Source organism: Eumetopias jubatus, unplaced genomic scaffold (assembly GCF_037043125.1).
Source record: "Eumetopias jubatus isolate StellerSeaLion01/CBP00866 unplaced genomic scaffold, mEumJub1_p1.0 scaffold_5, whole genome shotgun sequence".
Classification (NCBI taxonomy): domain Eukaryota; kingdom Metazoa; phylum Chordata; class Mammalia; order Carnivora; family Otariidae; genus Eumetopias; species Eumetopias jubatus.
In genome coordinates this window covers 153486573-153505571 of record NW_028274811.1, presented here as the reverse complement: position 1 = coordinate 153505571, position 18999 = coordinate 153486573, and the positions used below count along the sequence as shown (strand labels likewise).

Sequence of the window (18999 nt, the reverse complement as noted above, 5' to 3'; positions counted from 1 at the left end):
CTCTTCTCGTCCCCCCTAAGCCTTGATGCGAGACTGGGCCCCCATCCTGGCCCCCGTCCATGCCCTGCCCTTCTCGGCCCTGAGGGCGCTGGTGGAGGCCACGTTGCTCTCTGCGTGTGCCGTTGGCTTCCCTGCATCTCCCTGCCTGACCGCTCTGTTCTGGGGGCGGGGACGCCGTTTCCCATCGTGGTCCCACCACCCAGCTTGGGGGGGCTGCCCCATGCAAGGCACTGGGTGCGAGAACAGAAATCCTGCCACCCTGGGGAGAGGCTGGGCGGCAGACGGGTGATGCCTCTGGGAAGCCTGTGGGCTCGAGTGCCCTGGAGGCCAGTCTGGGTCCCCTAGGCCCAGTCTAGAGGCCCTAGGTCTGCAGTGGCTCTGGGTACCCAGATGCTGGTGAGATTTAGAGCCTAGAGCTTAGGGCCAGGAGGGGTCCAGGCAGCTCCAAACTTGGTGTGAGCAGGGCAGTGGGCTGCTCCCAGGGCCCAGGCTCCCGATCATGTCCCTGGCCTGGGACGGGGATCAGGGATGCCCCAGCACCCAGCCCGTTGGCAGAGAGAGCTGGGGAGACAGGGCTGCTCCTGGCCATCTTCTGCGGCTGGGGGGACGGGGTGTGGCAGCGAGCAGAGCTTCCAAGGGTCTGGGGAGGAGCAGTGTCCTGCAGAGCCAGGCAGGCCTATCAGAGCGGGGGTGGGGGTCCGGCCTTGGGAGCACTCTTGGGGGTGGGGGCCAGCAGACATCCGCATTTGTGCAGCAGGAGGGGCTGGCCGGGGCCTGTGGAGCTGCCTCAGAGGGTCTGCGGCGCCTCTGCCGATAAGGCATTAACAGTTGGGGCGGACTCACCTCTAGATCTGCTGACGCCAGGTGCCTGGGGCAAGGTGCCAAAGGTTCCCTATAAAGTGCTGGGGCTCTGGGCCCGTGGCCACTCACCCTCTGGCTGCTGGCCTACCTCTGCCGGAGGGACCTGCCCAGCGACCACCATGGTGAGGCTCGTGCTGCCCAACCCGGGCCTGGAGGACCGGATCCCATCCCTGGGCCAGCTGGAGACCATCGAGACACAGGAGGCCAGCTCCCGGCCCAAGTGGGACAACAAGGCCCAATACATGCTCACCTGCGTGGGCTTCTGTGTGGGCCTGGGCAACGTGTGGCGCTTCCCCTACCTGTGCCAGAGCCACGGCGGAGGTAGGCCGCGGGGCTGGGGAACAGGGGATGGTGGACGGCAGGCCGGGGCCCTGGCTGTGAGCAGCTCACCACCCCCCGGGGCCCCCGCGCCCCCAGGGCCGCGGGCCGGACAGGCACACGCTCGTGCCCTCGCTCGGAGCGCCATGAGCCTCCGCGTTCGCACCCGGGGCTGGGCGGCCAGTGGTCCAGGGCCCTACGTGGTGCTCTGCTCCTGGCTCGTGGCAGCCGGGGAGGGATGCCCACGGTCCTGACCCGGCGTGTCCAAGTGTCCAAGTGTGGGGAGCCCTGCGCCGCTCTTGGAAAACACACCCGACCTGTGTGTGGGGGTCCGAGAGGAGCCGGCCACTCCTCCGGACAGAGCCCCCTCCTCTGAGTGTGGATGGCGGCAGCAAGCCCAGCCACCCTCACGTCCACCATGGAGGTCCCACGCTCAGCCTTCCCTGTGCTTCATCCGTGTCCTGAGCCCAGAGGTGGGCACCACGTTCCTGGATGGACAGAGGAAGGCACTGGGCAGGAGCAGGTGACCCGCAGAAGGGCACCCTGGCCTCAACCTGTCATGCTGCCTCCAGAGGCCTCCGAGGGCCTTGCCGGGAGCCCAGGGGTCTCCTTCCATAGGTCGAGGCTGCCCCTCTCCTCCACCTGCTGACCCCCCAGTGGTTCTGGGTCGGTGTCTTCATGGCCTTGCCCCCTCACCCACCCTCCCGGTGCCTGTGGGCTACAGGGATGGGGCCCCCCTGTGTCCATGGCTTCTGTCTGTCTTGGCCCCCAGCCCTGGGAGCGGTGTGCAGACTGGGGCTGGGTTTGCAAAGGCGGATGGGTCTGGGGCAGGGGCAGGGGCAGGGGCAGGGGCAGGCTCTGCGAGCTGGCTGGCTGGCTGCCCTGGGGATGCAGGTGCTCCGGTGATGTGAGTTAGTAGGGGTTATTTTCATTCTAACTCTGAAGGACCTACAGGCTCTCACCTGGGCTTCAGGATATAAAAGTGTCAGGAACAGCAGAAGTGGTTGTTCCTGGGTCAACCTCAGCAGCCCTGAATTTCCCAGGGCTTGAGCTTCCCAAAGTCTGGGAAGGTGTGTCTTACAAGTCCCTGGTCCCTCCTGTGCTTCTGGGAGGCTGGGTCCATGGCGCTGGGGGGGAGTGGAGTGGGAGGAGTGTCCCCAGACATGGAGTCCCTGATGTCAGCCGCCCCTTCCTTCTGGGGGTTCCTGGTCACATGTCCCCCAGGGACTGCCCTTGGGGAGGGTCCCAGCATCTCCCTGCCGCATCTACCCCTGCTCTGTTCCAACTGGGAGCTCAACACAGGGCAGACTCCCCCCCCACCACTGCGGGGTGGGCAAAGCCAGGTGCCCGGGGAAAGGGGCCGCCCCAGGGCTGTGCAGGGCCCAGGGGCCACTAGGGATGCACCCACTTTGTGGGTGGAGGCCAGATGCTTGTCCCCTGGGAGGAGGGTGGGTGGCACGCCCGGGGCCCCAGGGGAACGCCCAGGACCGTGCTCACAGTGGCTTGGAGGTCTTCAAGGCAACGGGCCAGAGCAGTTTACCAAGTAAATCCCAGAGGCTGTGGGGCCCCCACGGAGAATTCACCCTGGGGAATGGGGGCTTTCGGGTGCAGCCACACACTCATTCTGAATCCATGGGGGCAGCCTGGCAACCTTGCCCCCAGACACTGTGGGCTGAGGGGACTGTCCCCGAATCACCCCCTGGGAGCCACGTCCCCACACCCCGCTCCCACGCTGGCAGCGAAGCACGGGGTCTCAGCTCCGGGATGGGAAATAGGGTGGGGGTGGGAACAGGGTGGGAACAGGGAAAGCTTTCCAGTGTTCTGCTTTGGGAGGCAATGTTGGGTGTGGTCCCAGGCAGGAGATGCCGGGCGGGGGCATATCACGAGCTAGAGGGGTGCAGAGAGGGCCTTTGGAAGTCCTCTGCGTGGTCTCTCCATCCCTTCTCCCAAGCTCCGCACCGCCATGGCCGCTGGCTCTCTGGGCACGGGCTCCCCTCCTCACGCACACCTCAGGGTGGGCTTCGCTTCGGGGGATTCCTCCCCTGTGAGCTCAAATAGCGCTGTCCTTCCAGGCCTTGGCCTGGGTGAGACCGCGCTGCCCCTCCCAGGCCCTTCCTGTGCCGCCACCCCCCTTGCAAGCTCCTGAGGGCCCGCCCGCCATGGCCTGCACACTTAGATCGCACCAGCCCGCAGGCGATGAGCCCCACTCTGACCAGGAGGCCCTTGATCTGGGGACGGTGCTTGAGTCTCCATTTCCGGCCCCCAGACCCATCCTTGCTGCTGGGAGATGTGCTCCTGGGTGCGGGATCCCCAGCCTCCACACCCACGCTCTGTCCACGGCCCGCTCTGCCTCCTGGGCCGACTCGGGGCGCGCCTGGGCTTGGAGGGCCTGCACATGGGCTCTAGGGTGCAGGCCCCAGGTGAGGAGGGCCCTCGGAAGTGTGGGACAGGGTGGCTCCCCTTCTGGGGTCATGACCTCTAGGCCCTGGCCAAGGTGCTCCTGCCCCTGGCCGCCCCCTCTCTGGCCCTAGCACTCCCTGGCAGCGGCTGCGATCGGGGCAGCACCGTGCGGTCCTCCATGTGCTGACTGGGGCCCCCCCAGACCAGACAGCCCTCTAGAAGGGAGGCCAGCAGGTGGGCCAGACCCAGGGAGGGCGGAGCGGGCGGCTGCGGCCTTGTTGCCACACAAGATGGCTGTCCAGCCTGTGGGCACGCGTGGCTCACGATGGGGTCGGTCTGGTCTGGGCTGAGGGCAGAAGGCGGGAAGGCCCAGAAGGCCCCGGGGGCGGGGGGGGGGGTGAGCCGCCATCCTCCTCTGCCTTTAGGGACACGGGGAGAGGCACGCGTGGGAGGGGCCGCGCCGGTCTGTGGACCCCTGGGGGAGACAGGCAGTGTCCTGGGAGGTCGGGCCCCCCAACATGTCCGCTCCTCATCCCGTCTGCAAGCCCAGAGACACGACACCCCATTTCCTGGACCAGGTCGGATGACCAGTACAAACCAAATCAACCCAGCCGTCCTGGGTGCCTGTGAAGGCCTGTGATTACCCCTCGAGCCTCCCATGAGTCTTCACAGTCTCACGGTATCCGCCGGCCACCAAGCCTGCGCACCCCGCCCTGTTTCCCTGCCCGGTTTCTGCACCAGCGTGTCTGTCTCCTGCGGGCGCCGGCCGCCCCCCCGCCCCCCGCCTGTCGGCCCACCGGTGCCCACGCCCTGGCAGCACAGCCAGGCCCATCTCCTGGGACCTTTGGAACCGCATCCAGGCACCACCGTGCCTGCTGGCCGCCCTCCCTCCTCTGCCCTTCCCTGCTTCTTCCACCTTTACTCACGGGAGGAAGTAAAGCCGTGAATTCCCCGCGCTTCATCTGGAAAGAGCACCGGTGTTGCTTGAGAACGTGCTCATCCCTGGAAAGAACGAGGGGCCGAGGTCCCGCCGCCCTGGGCTGGGGGTGCTGGGTGGGCGGGCCCCACACCGTGGGCACACAGAGGGCTCCCTTTGGGGGGGTGTGGGCATGTGTCCCCCCTCGTCTCCCACCCCCCTCCCCCACTGGCTGTGCCCACTGAAAGCCGAGCCTGACTTACAGGGATCCACCAGCCTGTTGGCCCCGGGGAACTCGTGTGAGGGAGGGGTGCTGGGAGCAGAGGGGGCCGCAGAGGCTTCCTGGAGGAGGGGCTTTCCAAGTGGGGTCTCCGAGGATGAATCGGAGTTTCCTGCTGGAGATGCAGGGGCAGGGAGACCGGTGGGTGAGAGTGGCATCCTGAGGAAAGGGGATGGGAATGAAGGACATTCACAAACCTTGTGCCAAATAGACTGGTTTTCTTGGTCATTTTGCTCAAAGATTTTCAAATCAAGACCCTAAGGAGACATTAGAGAGGCAAGTCTTTCCTTATCTTAACTTGACCCTCACAGACACAGTGACCCAGTGAGCAGGTCCTGCTGGGCTCTGAGTGGCCCCAGGTTGTGCCCCCACACCCAGGGGGATCCGGCTGGTGGCCTTTCCTCTCCTGGTGCCCGTCCCTGGATTTGCTTTTTTGTGACTGTCATGCCCACACCCCTTGAGTTCCTGGAACTTGGACCTCAGCTCTGATGCAGTCCCAGCATCCGAAGGAGCCTGGCCCTGGAGCCCCGCGTGGGGAGAGAGGCCACTCGGGCAGTCCTGCGTGCAGACCGAGGGTGACCCACAGCCGGAGGCCTGTCCCTCCCAACAGGAGGACCCCACAGACAGAAGGACGGGGGGGTACGTGGAGGGGAAAGAAGAGAGAGAGGGCTCTGGCTCTGTCACACTGACTCACACACACGCAGGCATGCACAGACACGTGCACACATGTGGACACACACCACACACCTACGAATGCACACAGGCACACACGCACACTCCCACGTGCGCGTGGACACAGTGCCCCTGCCTGCCTCCCCCGGGCCCCTCTAGATCAGGGTCTGAGCCCCGCCCTGACCAGGAGACCAGCACACAGAGGTGGTGGCCGCCCGCGGAGGTGTGGGGGCGGGAGGAATGGGGTGGAGGGGACGTGAGAGCTCTGGTGAGAAGGACAGACAGAGGGAACGCGTCGGGAACGGAGGGGGCGGGGTGGTGCGGCTCTGGGCCAGGGGCTGGACAATATGGGGAGAAAGGACGAGGGGGCAGGGGATGGGGGACAGAGTGGGCTGGGGCTGCGCCAAAATGCTCCTGCCGCTTGGCTGCGCTGCGTGGCCCTCGTGGGGCAGGACCCCGGGCCGGGCGGAAGGGAAGCTACCGTCACCCCCGCCGGGCCCCAGTCAGCAGGGACTGAGGGGCATCCCGGCAAGAAAACATCCCAGGTCCGTGGGCTCGGCCCATGGGGGTCCAGGGAGCCCAGCGCCCGGGGCTACAGGCAGGGACCCAGAGGCCCTCATCAGTCCTGAAGCAGGAAGTGTCCGGTCTCAGCGCAGAGCTGCGTCCTGGCTCCGACTTCCAGCCCGTGGGGACCGCGGCTATGCTGATCTCTGCTAGGTCACGCTGGGCGCTGGCCTACGCTGTGGCTGTGCCCGGAGAGCCTCCCCGGTTTCCTGGTGCCCACACCGGCGAGGAGAGGCCCAGAGCCCCGACTGGTTGCCTTTACAAGTTCCCTTCTGGACCTGCTCTCCTGCACCGAAGCCAGGGGCGCTTGAGAGACGCCAGGGGATCCTGGTGACCCCGCGCTGGCGGTGAAGCCTGGCTCCCCCGGCCGCGGGGGCGGCCCCTGCATCCGCGCGTGTGGATGGTGCGCGCGCGTGTCCAGGGCGCCCTCCCAAGGCTCAGACTGACCCTCCTGGTGCGTGACCTCCTGGTCAGCCTCCGAACCCTGGGCTCCCGGGACCTATCCCCTCTGACCCTTCCACACCTCGAGTGGAGGCTGCCCTGCCTCCCCGCACTCGGCCCAGCACAGGGACACCTCTGCTCATTCCCAGGAGCTGTGGTGCGCGGGGGACAGACGCCACCATTGGGAGGCGGTGCGAGGCGGCTCCGTGTGAAATGGCGCCTGTGGCCGTGAGGTCCCAGGCTTGTGTTTGTGCCACCATTCTGCAGGTGCTTTCCACAAACACCTGTGTCCCCAAAGGAGTCCCCGTGAGCTGTCCCCTGCCCTCATTGCTGCCTTCTCCCCACGCAGGGGCGTTTATGATTCCATTCCTCATCCTGCTGGTCCTGGAGGGCATCCCCCTGCTGCACCTGGAGTTCGCCATTGGGCAGAGGCTGCGGAAGGGGAGCGTGGGCGTCTGGAGCTCCATCCACCCAGCCCTGAAGGGCGTAGGTGAGCGTCTGGAGCCCTGCCCGGAGCGAGGCTCCGCAGCAAACACCCCTCCTTCCCCCTCTGCTCTCTCCGCCTGATTTCAGGGAGCGGAGGGGCCCAGGACTCGGCACCCAGGCCTGTGCAAACCCTTCCTTAGGGTCTCAGAAACCGTGGGCCGCAGACCCCATCCAGACCCCATCACTCCCGGCCACCAGGGACCAGCCGGGCAGCAGAGGCCGTCCTGAGTCCCAGGCGCCCAGGGGATGGGAGGGTATAGACACACAGAGAGAGTAGAGTCCCTACTCCCTGCCCAGATCAGGGCTCAGCAATGGCCAGACTGACCCACAGGGGCGCTGACCCTTGAGGTTCCTTCCCAGCACGGACCCCTCCCCCCAGCGCCGACCCCTCCCCCCAGCGCTGACCCCTCCCCCAGCGCTGACCCCTCCCCCAGCACAGACCCCTCCTCCAAGCGCTGACCCTCCCCCCAGTGCTGACCCCTCCCCCAGCACAGACCCCTCCTCCAAGCGCTGACCCCTCCCCCAGCGCCGACCCCTCCCCAGCATTGACCCCCCCCAGCGCCGACCCCTCCCCCAGCGCTGACCCCTCCTTCCAGCATTGACCCCCCCCCCAGCGCCGACCCCTCCCCCAGCGCCGACCCCTCCCCCCAGCGCCGACCCCTCCCCCCAGTGCTGACCCCTCCCCCAGCGCCGACCCCTCCCCCCAGCGCTGACCCTCCTCCAAGCGCCGACCCCTCCCCCCAGTGCTGACCCCTCCCCCAGCACAGACCCCTCCTCCAAGCGCTGACCCTCCCCCCAGCGCTGACCCCTCCCCCAGCGCCGACCCCTCCCCCCAGCGCTGACCCTCCCCCCAGTGCTGACCCCTCCCCCAGCGCTGACCCCTCCTTCCAGCATTGACCCCCCCCCCAGCGCTGACCCCTCCCCCAGCGCTGACACCCACTCCTGAGCAGTGACGGTCTCGTCCCCCAGGTATTGCGTCCATGTTCGTGTCCTTCATGGTGGGTCTCTACTACAACACCATCATCGCCTGGGTCATGTGGTACTTCTTCAACTCCTTCCAGGACCCTCTGCCCTGGAGTGACTGCCCGCTCAATGCCAACCAGACAGGTGAGGCCCTGGGGACGCCGGTGTGCGGTGGGGGGCACCGCCACCGGCTCTGGGGAGAGCTCGCCTTCGACCATGCGGGCTGACCGTCCACGAAGAGCCACCCTCTGATTTTCCAAATTCCGGAGGGCTGTAGCTCAGGTGTGGCAAAAACCAGAGCACATTTAAGCCAACAGGGCATTAAAAAAAAAAAGTCATATTGCAATAGAAGAGCCCTTAAAAAGGCTGGCTTCCCTCTCAGGAGGGGCCGCTGTTATGGAGGAAAGGGGGAGACCCGCCCACCTGGCCTCGTGGTGCAGGCAGCAGAAGCAGGGCTCCAGGTCGCCAGCAGGGTGTGTATGGGGCTTCCCTGAGAGCTGCTCCCTGACATTTCCAGGCCAGCATCCTGTTCCCCACTGGCCTTTCCCACTCAGCCCCCGGAGGCTCTGTCTGCAGAGAGCTCCTGCCCCGCACCATCTGCTCCTTCTGGGGTGCCCCCAGGGAAGGGGAGAGCAGGCCCTGGGCTGTGGCCCATGGGGGCACGGAGCTGAGTGCTAGGCTGGGCCGCTGGGCATGCAGCCCCATCAGGACGTGAATGGCCTGTGTTGTGAGTGTGGGTCCAACAAGCAGACAGTGGCCAGTGTGGTTTGCTGCACAGATCACACCAGATGTGCTGGGGCTGGCGCTGGCAAGATGGGCACCTCAGGGTCAGGAAAGGAAGGGGCCCACCCCCATGGCCTCCCTCACTGCCCTGGGGACCATTTAGGGGCATGGTCCCTGTCTCTGGGGATGGGGTGGAGGCCTTCCAGGACTAGACTGCTTCCCCATGGCAGGATGTCAGGCTGGTCTAGAAGGGCACCCAGGACCCTGGGACCCACAGGGATGAGAACGTGTGAGTTTGAACACCATTGCCCGGGGTGGGCCCCAGCCAGGGAAACATAGAGACCTGTGACTGGTGCATGGCAGAGCACCTGGCCCAGAGCAGACTCCCAGCTAAACCTGTGGGTCTCTTGTGTGCCTGCAGCAGGGGCAAGAGGGAGAAGGCAGGCAGTGGAGGCCTGGGGTGCACACCCACATTGCACATGCATGAGGGTGTGCCTGTGCACACATATGTGCAAGTCATGTATGCAGGTGTGCGCACACGTGTGTGCGTGTGTTTGTGCGAATGCACAGCACGTGTGGCATGTTCATGTACGTGTGTGGGTGCATGTGCCCATGGGTCTGCATGCATGTGCACATGTGTGTGCGTGTGTGAATCCACACTGTGTGTGAGCATGTCCACGTACGTGTGTGTGCATGTGCCCATGGGTCTGCATGCATGTGCACGTGTGTGTGTGAATGCACACCATGTGTGGGCATGTTTGTGTGCATGTGTGGGTGTGGGTGTGTGTACGGGTGTGCACAGGCAGGCTTGTGTGCATGGACACCCCTGTTGTCACTATCTCAAAGCACAGCTTGGGCCCGGGGCTCACACTCTGTGACGCGCGCTGATGTGTGCAAATGCCCGCCCCCAGGCTATGTGGAGGAGTGTGCCCGCAGCTCCTCTGTGGACTATTTCTGGTACCGGGAGACCCTCAACATCTCCACCTCGATCAGTGACTCTGGCTCCATCCAGTGGTGGATCCTGCTCTGCCTGACCTGTGCCTGGAGCGTCCTCTACGTGTGCACCATCCGCGGCATCGAGACCACTGGGAAGGTGCTCACAGGGGTGGGGGTGCCCAAGCCGCCACACCCTCGGCAGCTGTGAGGGGCCTGGTCCCGCATGCCCGCTGTCTGGGAGGGGCCTCTGCTGCCCAGACGCTCTTACGCATGAGCTCAAAAAGCCGTGGGCAAGGGGCACGCGTGATCTCTAACTGGGACGAGCGAGGTACCCGCAGTTTACAGGCTGAAGGGCGGGGTGCGGAGAGCGGGGGCCCATCTCCCTGCCGGCAGCCTGGGGGCCGGGGGCTCGTGGGGAGGGCGGGGCAGGGCCTTATACTATTGCCGCTTCTCCTTGAGAGCCTGGGTCTCCCTGTCCGCCTGGCACTACCTGCCCCTTTGCCCCACACTTGTCCTGTCCACAGGCCGTGTACATCACCTCAACGCTGCCCTATGTGGTCCTAACCATCTTCCTCATCCGCGGCCTGACGCTGAAGGGAGCCACCAACGGCATCGTGTTCCTCTTCACGCCCAACGTGAGTCTCCCGAGGTTGGCCCAGGGCCCAGATGGCACAGGGGAGGCCAGGCTGGGGGACGGCCCCCTGGGCCCCTGTGGTGTGCAGGCAGGGCCTGTCTGCTCGACGGTGGCCGTGTGGACTGAGGGAGGCCACCACTGGGCTGCGCATCAGCTGCCACCTCCAGGGGCCATGCGTCCCAGTCCCCAGTCCTCTTGAGCAGAGCTGAGGGTCCCTGTCTGGCTGCAGGTCACGGAGCTGGCCAACCCAGTCACCTGGCTGGACGCGGGGGCTCAGGTCTTCTACTCCTTCTCGCTGGCCTTCGGGGGCCTCATCTCCTTCTCCAGCTACAACTCTGTGCAGTGAGTGTGGGGGGACCTTCGCCACGCCTGCCCTGTGCCTCGGCCTCCCTACCACAAGGGGTGGGTGAACGAAGGAAGGCGTGCAGGTGACCCCACCGACCCGGGGTCTCTGCGGGGCTGCGGCCACAGGGTGCAAAGAGGTGGGCTGATGCCTTGGGAGGGTTTCATGAGCGAGGGACCCCCAGGGAGACCCATTTACGACCTGGCCTCCCCTGGGCGCCTCCGTCCCAGCGATCGCAAGCCCTGGTGTTCATGGCCCCCACACACTCCCCATCACGCCTGCGCACCCAGGGCCCCAGGAGCGCCCACCCCTGCCGCCGCCCCTGGACGGGCACCACGTGAAAGGGGCCCAAACCACGAGGGCCCCCAGGGCCTCCACAGACATAGCTGGTGTCACTTCATCTGCACAAGCGATAATGGGGCACCTGCTTGTGCCCCAGCTGGTGCGCCGGGACCGTGTTGCTAGAACCCATGGTCCAGCAGAGAGACAGACAAGCCGCATGAGCTGACACGGAGGGCGTGGGGCCAGGCTGGGCTCGCCCACCGGCCATGGTGCCGGGCAGGATAGGGGGCAGCCGAGGATGGCCTGACAGCAGGTGCTCCCCACGGGGGCCATTGGCCCGCTCAGCGCACACCAGAGGCTGGTGCAACCACGCTCCCTGTGTGGTGGCAGCACGGACACCAGGCCCAGAGCGCGCCCTCGCCCCAGGGGCCCCGCACCCACGGGCCCTGCCCCACCCTGCCCCCCGCCCGCTCCCTCTCTGGGCGGACTCGCCTCCTCTGGACGGCCGGGGGCCGTCCTCTGCATCTGGCTCCTGTCCCTGAGCACGAGGTCCTCATGGCCACCCCTGCCACAGCCTGTGTCGGACATCCTGCCTTTCATGGCCGAGCAATACCCAGGCGTGGACGGGCCGCACTGTGTTTGCCCGCCTGCCCCACGACGGACACATGAGCTGTTTCCACCCTCCGGGGATTGCGAACATTTGTGTCTGAGCTTCGGCGCAGACGAGCCTTCACTGCCCGCGGTGCACGCAGGGGCGGGGCTGCTCCGGGTGAAGGGCTCGAGGGGGTGTTTTCTAGGGAGGCCACCCCATTTCAGGTCCCCCCAGCCGGGCAGCAGTGCCCGATCCTTGCTCACCCTCACCAACGCTTGTCATCTGACTGCCGCCGGCCGCCAGAAGCATCCAGAAGAAGGATGTTGGCCTCGGATGGGGGTGGGGCGGTCGGGGGCGGTGTTCTCGACACGCCGAGCTGGGGGGCTTTAGGCGTCCAGGTGGGGATGGGGGGCCCTGGCCGCCCGGCCACCTCCTAGATGCCTCACGACCCGGGGAGGGTCTCCAGGGCCAGCGCTGCAGGGGGCCTGGGGAGGTGGCAGGAAGGGCAGAGAGGGGTGGGCTATGGGCCGGCTGTCCCCCCCCGTGGCTGCACCCTCCTCGCTGGGCCAGTGGCTCGGCCTCGGGAGCCCCGTGCTGTCCTCGCTGGGTGCTGACTCGGGCCAGGTGGGCGTGCCCGGCTGGCGGTGACCAGACACCCTCTCACGGCAGCAACAACTGTGAGAAGGACTCGGTGATCGTGTCTGTCATCAACGGCTTCACGTCCGTGTACGCGGCCACTGTGGTCTACTCCATCATCGGTTTCCGTGCCACCGAGCGCTTTGATGACTGTTTCAACACGTAGGTGGCCCGCCTGCCCTGGGAGCTTGCACATCGCCTCCAGGGAGCCCACCGGGCCTGCAGCCAGCCCCACTGTCTTTCCAGGAACATCCTGACGCTCATGAACGGGTTTGACCTACCCGAGGGCAACGTGACGCAGGAGAACTTTGAGGAGATGAAGCTTTGGTTCAGCACCACCAACCCTGAGGCCTTCGCAAAGCTGCACTTCCAGACCTGCGACATGAACACCTTCCTCTCGGAGGTCCGGCCTCTGGGTGGTGCTCCTGTGATTTGGGAGCCGGGAGTGGGGTCGAAGGAGGGCTCCGAGCTTCCCCTGGAGCCAGGGGTCCTGGGAGTCACAGAGCCTGCGTCCGGGGCCTGGTGCCAAGGCAGGGACCCAGGGCCACGGTGGGCCTGGCCTCCTGCAGTGCCTGGTGTGAAACAGGCCAACACCCCATGTCCACGAGGACTAGAATGCCTCCTGCAAACACGCAGAGTCATCCTAACCGAGCTCCCCACCTCGCTTCGCTCTGCTGGCTCGTTGTCCGGGCTGGCTGACATTTCTTGGCGGTCATGGTGCAGAGGACAACATAGCTGCAAACCGTCCTCTGATGCACGGACGTCTCTAAATGCCAAGTGTAATGAGGAGCGATGTTTGCACACTGTTGTGATTTATGGGCCAACATTCACTAATTTTCATTTTGCAATTTTCTTCTTTGGAGGCACGCAATATTCGGGGACATGTCCCACATTTTCAGGGCCTGGCACTGTGTCCCAGTGGTGACAGGCCCTGCAGGGGCGAGGTGTGTGGAGGGCGAGCACAGCCAGCAGACCAGAGGGCCCCCTCGCCCATTCTGTCCCCCGACACGTGCAGGACGAGAGGCAGGGTGGTCCCAGGGCAGCAGAGACTCTGAATTCCTCCTCTTCTGGAAGCGAGCTAATGGAGGAGTCAGTGCTCAGTGCAGGTGCCGAGCATCCCCGGGGCGCTGAGTCCTGACCCCCCACACCGGCCCTGGCCCAGGCCACCAGGCTGGCTGGCCTCGCCTGGTCACCTTGCGGCTCACCTCTCCCTCCCCCTCCGTCCACACGGGCGCGTGACGCTCCTCTGTGCGGGTGCTCAGACGCCGTTCACTACAATCTCCCCAATTCCTCGCTTGGCCCCCCAGGGAGGAGTTCGGGTGTGGAAGGCAGCAGCCCATTTTCCCCCGAACTCGTGCAAATGCTGTGAGGTGGCTTTGGGGCCCCTGACTTGGGAGCGAGTCCTGGGGACAATGGCGGATGTCCTGCAGGGAGCGCTGGGCCCAGGGCCCCTAACGTAGCCCCTCAGCCATACAGGAAACACCCAGGAGGGAGGGGCAGCAGCAGGGGTCTCGCGGACCCCTGTGAGGCCAGACACAGGGCTACAGGCTCAGCCAGGGCCCTGCGTGGAGCCCTTGTGCTTCTGCACCTGCCCAGCCGTTGGAGCACACATCCTGCCGTGGCCGCTCCCGCCGGGCCCACTGGCCGCAGCTCTGGCACCCTCTCAAGGGCACTCGCTCAGGCCTCGTGGAGGTCACCCCACATTCCAAGCTGAGTGTGTGGCGAGCGACTCAGGAAGCATCAGGGAGCAGACGGTGTCTGCACGGGGCCCTGACTGCTGCTGGACAGTGGGAGCCACTTCCTGGTCGTCAAACCCGTTCAGCTTTTAAAAAATACAGTTGGGCCTGGAGGACGAGTTCTGGTTATCTCCTCAAATGGCTCAGATCAGACTTCTGCTTGCATGAGGGGGCTCGGCGGGTGGGGAGCTGTCCGGGGAGGGACAGGGATGGGGAGGGGTCCTCGGGGGGCGTGTGCCTCCGTGACGCCCCTGCCCCCACCCCTGCAGGGCGTGGAGGGCACCGGGCTGGCCTTCATCGTCTTCACGGAGGCCATCACCAAGATGCCCGTGTCCCCGCTGTGGTCCGTGCTCTTCTTCATCATGCTCTTCTGCCTCGGCCTGTCGTCCATGTTTGGGAACATGGAGGGCGTGGTCGTGCCACTGCAGGACCTCAACATCATCCCTAAAAAGTGGCCCAAAGAGCTGCTCACAGGTATGCGGGGCCGGGGCCGTGAGGACAGCCCCCAGGGGGTGGCCACGGTGCAGGTGCAGGGCCTCGAGCCGCAGCGGCGGTGCTCTCTGTCCCGCAGGCCTCATCTGCCTGGGGATGTACCTGCTCGCCTTCATCTTCACCCTGAACTCCGGCCAGTACTGGCTCTCCCTGCTGGACAGCTATGCCGGCTCCATCCCGCTGCTCATCATCGCCTTCTGTGAAATGTTTGCGGTCGTCTACGTGTATGGCGTGGACAGGTAGGGGGGAGACTGCTGCGGCAGGAGGCTCCTGACGGGTAAGCAGGTGGCATTCAGGGCAGGCGGGACAGGCACGCTGTGACCTGGGGCCGAGCGCGCACTGGGCCTGGCTCCTGCGTGGCTGAGGGCAGAGGAGATGGGTCCTGGACCAGGGCCCACCAGAGCTGTCCGAGCGGGGGTCCCTCCAGCTTCCCAAAGCTTCCAGACCCGGCAGACATGAGCACTCACAGGCCGTGCAGTCTTAGGGGTGGGAGGAGAGCAAACAGCAACCGTGAAGGAAAGTACAGACCCTTGGTCTGACCATGGGATTTAAAAAAGTCGTCACCCAAGACGAGGAGGTGAAGAACTATTGCATCCCACGCGGGTGGCCCGAGCCACGGGAACATCAGACCAGGAGGGGCAGAGCAGTCCCAAGGGCTGGGTTGCAGGCAGCGGATGTGAGGGCCGGGTGTGGACAGGGCAGGGGTTCCTGCTGAGGGGATTAAGGCTGCCCCGTGGGGCCCCGGGGAGGCCACCAGCCCTGGGGGAGGGGAGATCTGCCAAGGAGGCTGGGACGGGGCTGCCGGTTGGGCTGCCCTCCACCCCCAGCAGCAGGGACCCTGGCTCTGCATGAGTCCCCGGGGTGAGTTGACAGGCTAGAGCACAGGTGGTGGCACCATGGGGCGGCAGAGGGTCCCAAGCCGGCTTCCGATGCAAACCAGGCTCTTCTGGAGGTGGCGGGTCTCTGGTCAGAGAGAGACCGGGCTGTGGCACCGTGGATGGTGATGTCTGTCTGGGTTGGACGGCTAGCTACCCTTTGCCTTGACGGGATCACAAGCCTATCGACGCCCCCGGTGACGGCCTCCTTCCTGCCCTGTGTCCAGGTTCAACAGGGACATCGAGTTCATGATTGGCCACAAGCCCAACATCTTCTGGCAAGTCACGTGGAGAGTGATCAGCCCGCTGATCATGCTGGTCATCTTCCTGTTTTTCTTCGTGGTCAAGGTCAATGAGGAGCTGATATACAGCGTCTGGGACCCTGCCTATGTGAGCCATGGGGCTGCAGCGGAGGGGCAGTGGGTCATTGTGCTCCCTGTGGGGCTGGGGACCCTGGGGTGCCCTTCCCCTCCCCCACAAGGGCCAGGCGGTGACCCATAGGGGAGGGGCATCTGCCCAAGGGAGACCCTGCAGGCTGCGTACACGGCTGCTCACCACCGCTCTCTCCCCAGGAGGAATTTCCCAAATCCCAGAAGGTCACCTACCCAGGCTGGGTGTATGCTGTGGTCGTCATTGTGGCCGGGGTGCCCTGCCTGGCCATCCCCGGCTTTGCCATCTACAAGCTCCTCAGGGACCGCTGCCAGAGGCCAGGGGACCGCCAGGGGCTGGTCAGCGGGCCGTCCATGGCCTCCATCAACGGGGACCTGAAGTCCTGAGCAGCCCGGCCCAGCGCGTGTCAGGGAGGATCTGGGCCATACGTGTGAGTGTGTGCGTGTGTGCATGCGTGGTGTATATTGTGTGAGCACAGGCACGTGTATGTGTATATACATGTGCGGGGTGTGCACACGTGAGTGTGTGCGAGTGTGCACATTCGTGAACGCATGTGTGTGCGTGTGCACAAGTGTGCACGTGTGTGCACGCGAGTGTGTTGCGAGAGTGTGCACATACGCGAACGCATGTGTGTGCGTGTGCAGTGTGCGCATGCACAAGTGTTTGTGCGTGTGAGTGTGCATGCGAATGTGTGCGAGTGTGTAAATACGTGAACGCATGTGTGTAGTGTGTGTGCGTGCACAAGTGTCCTGTGCGTGTGTGCATGTGAGTGTACGCGTGCGAGTGTGCACATACACGAACGCACGTGTGTGCGCGTGCACTGAGTGCACACATGTGTATGTGTGTGTACATGTGTGAGTGTGCGTGCGCACGAGTGTGTATGTGCATGTGTGCATGTGAGTGCACATGCATGCACAAGTGTGTAAGTGTGTGCGTGTGCACGCACGAGTGTGTGCATGTGCGTAACGGTGTACGTGCGTGTGTGTACACGTGCGAGTGTGTATGTGTGTGAGCGTATGGAGGCATGTGTGTGTGCTCATGTCTGAGTGTGTGTGTACGTGTGCATGAATGCACAGTGGGCATGTGCATACTTGTGTGTGTGCATGACCGTGCTGTGTGTGTGTGTTGTATAGACATGTTGGGCGCCTGTGTATTTGTGCACACACGTCGGCCACGCAGCCCCAGCGCCCTGGTGCTTGCCCTTGTCACGGACGTCGCCACCGCGGCCTGGGTCCCACCCCGCCCGCACGAACAGAGGGCGAGTTGCAGGTGCCGCGTAGTGGGGAGCCTGGCCCGCGGGAGACAGGAGCGTGATGCTCCCTTGGCCCCTCAGTCCAGTCTGATGGCCACTCGCCCTTCGCCTTGCTGTCGACCCTTGACTCAGGAGCTCACAGTAAGGTCGGGGCCCTGGTGCCCACGAGGAGGACTGGCCTTCTCAAGCCCCTAGGCCGTGAGCTCTGGAAGACTCAGCGGAGTCCCTCTGAGGCCTGGCTGCCTGCCTGCTGGCCTTGGCAGCGTGCCAGCTCAGTGAGAGCCAACCCAATTAATCATTGCTTCTGGCTGCTGCAGATGAGCAGTTAGACAAAACTCAGCTCAGCCCAAGTTAAGGCAGAAAGCACCCTTTGAGTTTTCTTAGGAGGGCATATTCACTGCATGAATTTTTAGCTAGGTGTTGGAAAAGGCGGGTTATAGGGTAACTTGGCCACATCCACCAAGGTCGAGGACAATCCGTGCGTGCTGAGCATGGCAGGGATCCGGAAGCCCATCCACTCAGCGCCCCCTGATGAAGGGTTGTTTACTGGGATTTGACAGTCAATCTTGGCCAAAGTCACTTGGCACATGGGGTGGTTATTTTAATGAGTTCATGTCCACTCTCCATGGAAAAATCTGGAAGTTTACGTTAAACTGGACTTTCTGAGCATCTGCGGGGCAGGGGTGGGGAGCTGGGTGTAGGGTGGATCCCGGAGCCCTGTTCCCCCTATTCGGATGCCCCAGGGCCGTCTCCCCATCTCACTGCCTCCTGGCCCGCAGTGACACAGAGTTCAGCCCTGCAGCCCCACGATGAACTTTCAAACACCGGCACATCCAGTCCGCGTATGCCGCCAGTCATGGATGCCATGACCTACAGAAACAGCAGGAGGCTCACAGCCACCATGCAGGGCCATGATGACAGGCACCTGCCCGGGGCCCCCCGTCCCACCCCACCCCAGCCTCCACCCTCCTCTGGAAGCTTTCCCAGCCCCACTAAGAGAACACTGAGCAGCCCCCCCATGGATACGCCACACCGTCCCGGGCACGTGGGGAGGAGACTGGCGGGTGTGGCCCAGGGGGGCACATCCAGAGTCTTTCTGTTCCCTGACGGGCGCCTGGTTTCACAGACTTGGCATATTTGCAAGTTGTTGGAAATGCGTGATTTGTGGGCATAACATGTACCTGTCTAAATAAATCACTCTTTCATAATCTTGGCCTAAATGTTGTCTAAATGCAGAAGGATGAGCCAACAGTGGGGCCCCAGTCGCTCAGGGCCTCTCAGGGACTGTGGTTCTGGTGCGGGGGTGGTTTTCTCTGGAGAAGTCATGATGCCAAGTGGCTGTGTCCGCGGAGCCCTGGGCATGGCGTGTGTCCCTGCGAAGGGCAGGTGGTGGGCAGGCCTCGGGCTCGGGACCGTGGTGCCCTGGTGAGGTCAGGCTGGCTGGCCCGGGGGCCACACTCCTGCCCTCCCGGCCCTCCCTCCCCCTTTCTCACCCTCCCTCCCACCCAGTAGAGTCAGTGGGAGCGTGTCCACCAGGACCCACGCCTCTGCGACCCACATATCTGGGCCTGTGTGAGACCAGTGTCCCGGGAAGTGGGAATTTCACATCTGGAGTCCCAGCCTGTCCTGGAAGCATCCACCGGGCGTCCACGGGTCCAGGAGCTCCCACAGGAGACCCAGGCTGAGTCCACCGAGTCAGCCCATCACGCTCCATCCCCCCGCAGGAGGACCCCACGTGTTGGGGACTATTCGGACGTCCCCAAGCCTGGCTGAGCCCGTTCCCCCCGCCACCCCGTGGCCCTGGGTGTCACGCTGCCCTGCCCGCTGCCTCAGGGCGTCAGTGGCTGCTGGGGGGGAAGAGAAGCAAACCTCCCACTCCTGCCCCTGCCCTGCCCCACCAGGGGAGCCCCTCGGGGACACAGGCCCCCACCCCGCACGTGGTGGGTGCTGGTGGGGGCCTGGGCTGGGTGCAGCCACCGCAGGTGCTGCAGGACGCAAGGGTGAGGGGGGATCTCCCCGGAAGAGAGTGCCGCCGGCCAGAGGGTTACACTCAATCTCTGAAGACCAGACGTGGCTGAGACGCGAAGACCACACACCACAGCACCCGGACCCCTCCCCGGGCACTAGCTGTCCTCCTTTGTGGGGTGAACACACTGTGCGCCTCCACGGCTGGGTCACTGGAGAGCACGGCTGAGAGGAGCAGGCCC

The 18999-nt window shown here is 64.7% G+C and overlaps 1 protein-coding gene across 1 annotated transcript; it reads left to right on the top strand.

Moving 5' to 3' along the window:
• The first annotated feature begins 980 nt into the window (after positions 1-980).
• On the top strand, positions 981-15926 carry SLC6A19 (solute carrier family 6 member 19). The gene is made up of 12 exons (XM_028090023.1): positions 981-1182; positions 6802-6942; positions 7908-8045; positions 9536-9717; positions 10085-10195; positions 10424-10536; positions 12081-12209; positions 12294-12450; positions 14053-14257; positions 14355-14514; positions 15378-15540; positions 15723-15926. The coding sequence occupies exons 1-12, from the start codon at positions 981-983 to the stop codon at positions 15924-15926; spliced, it is 1905 nt and encodes a 634-aa protein (XP_027945824.1).
• The last annotated feature ends 3073 nt before the right edge of the window (positions 15927-18999 follow it).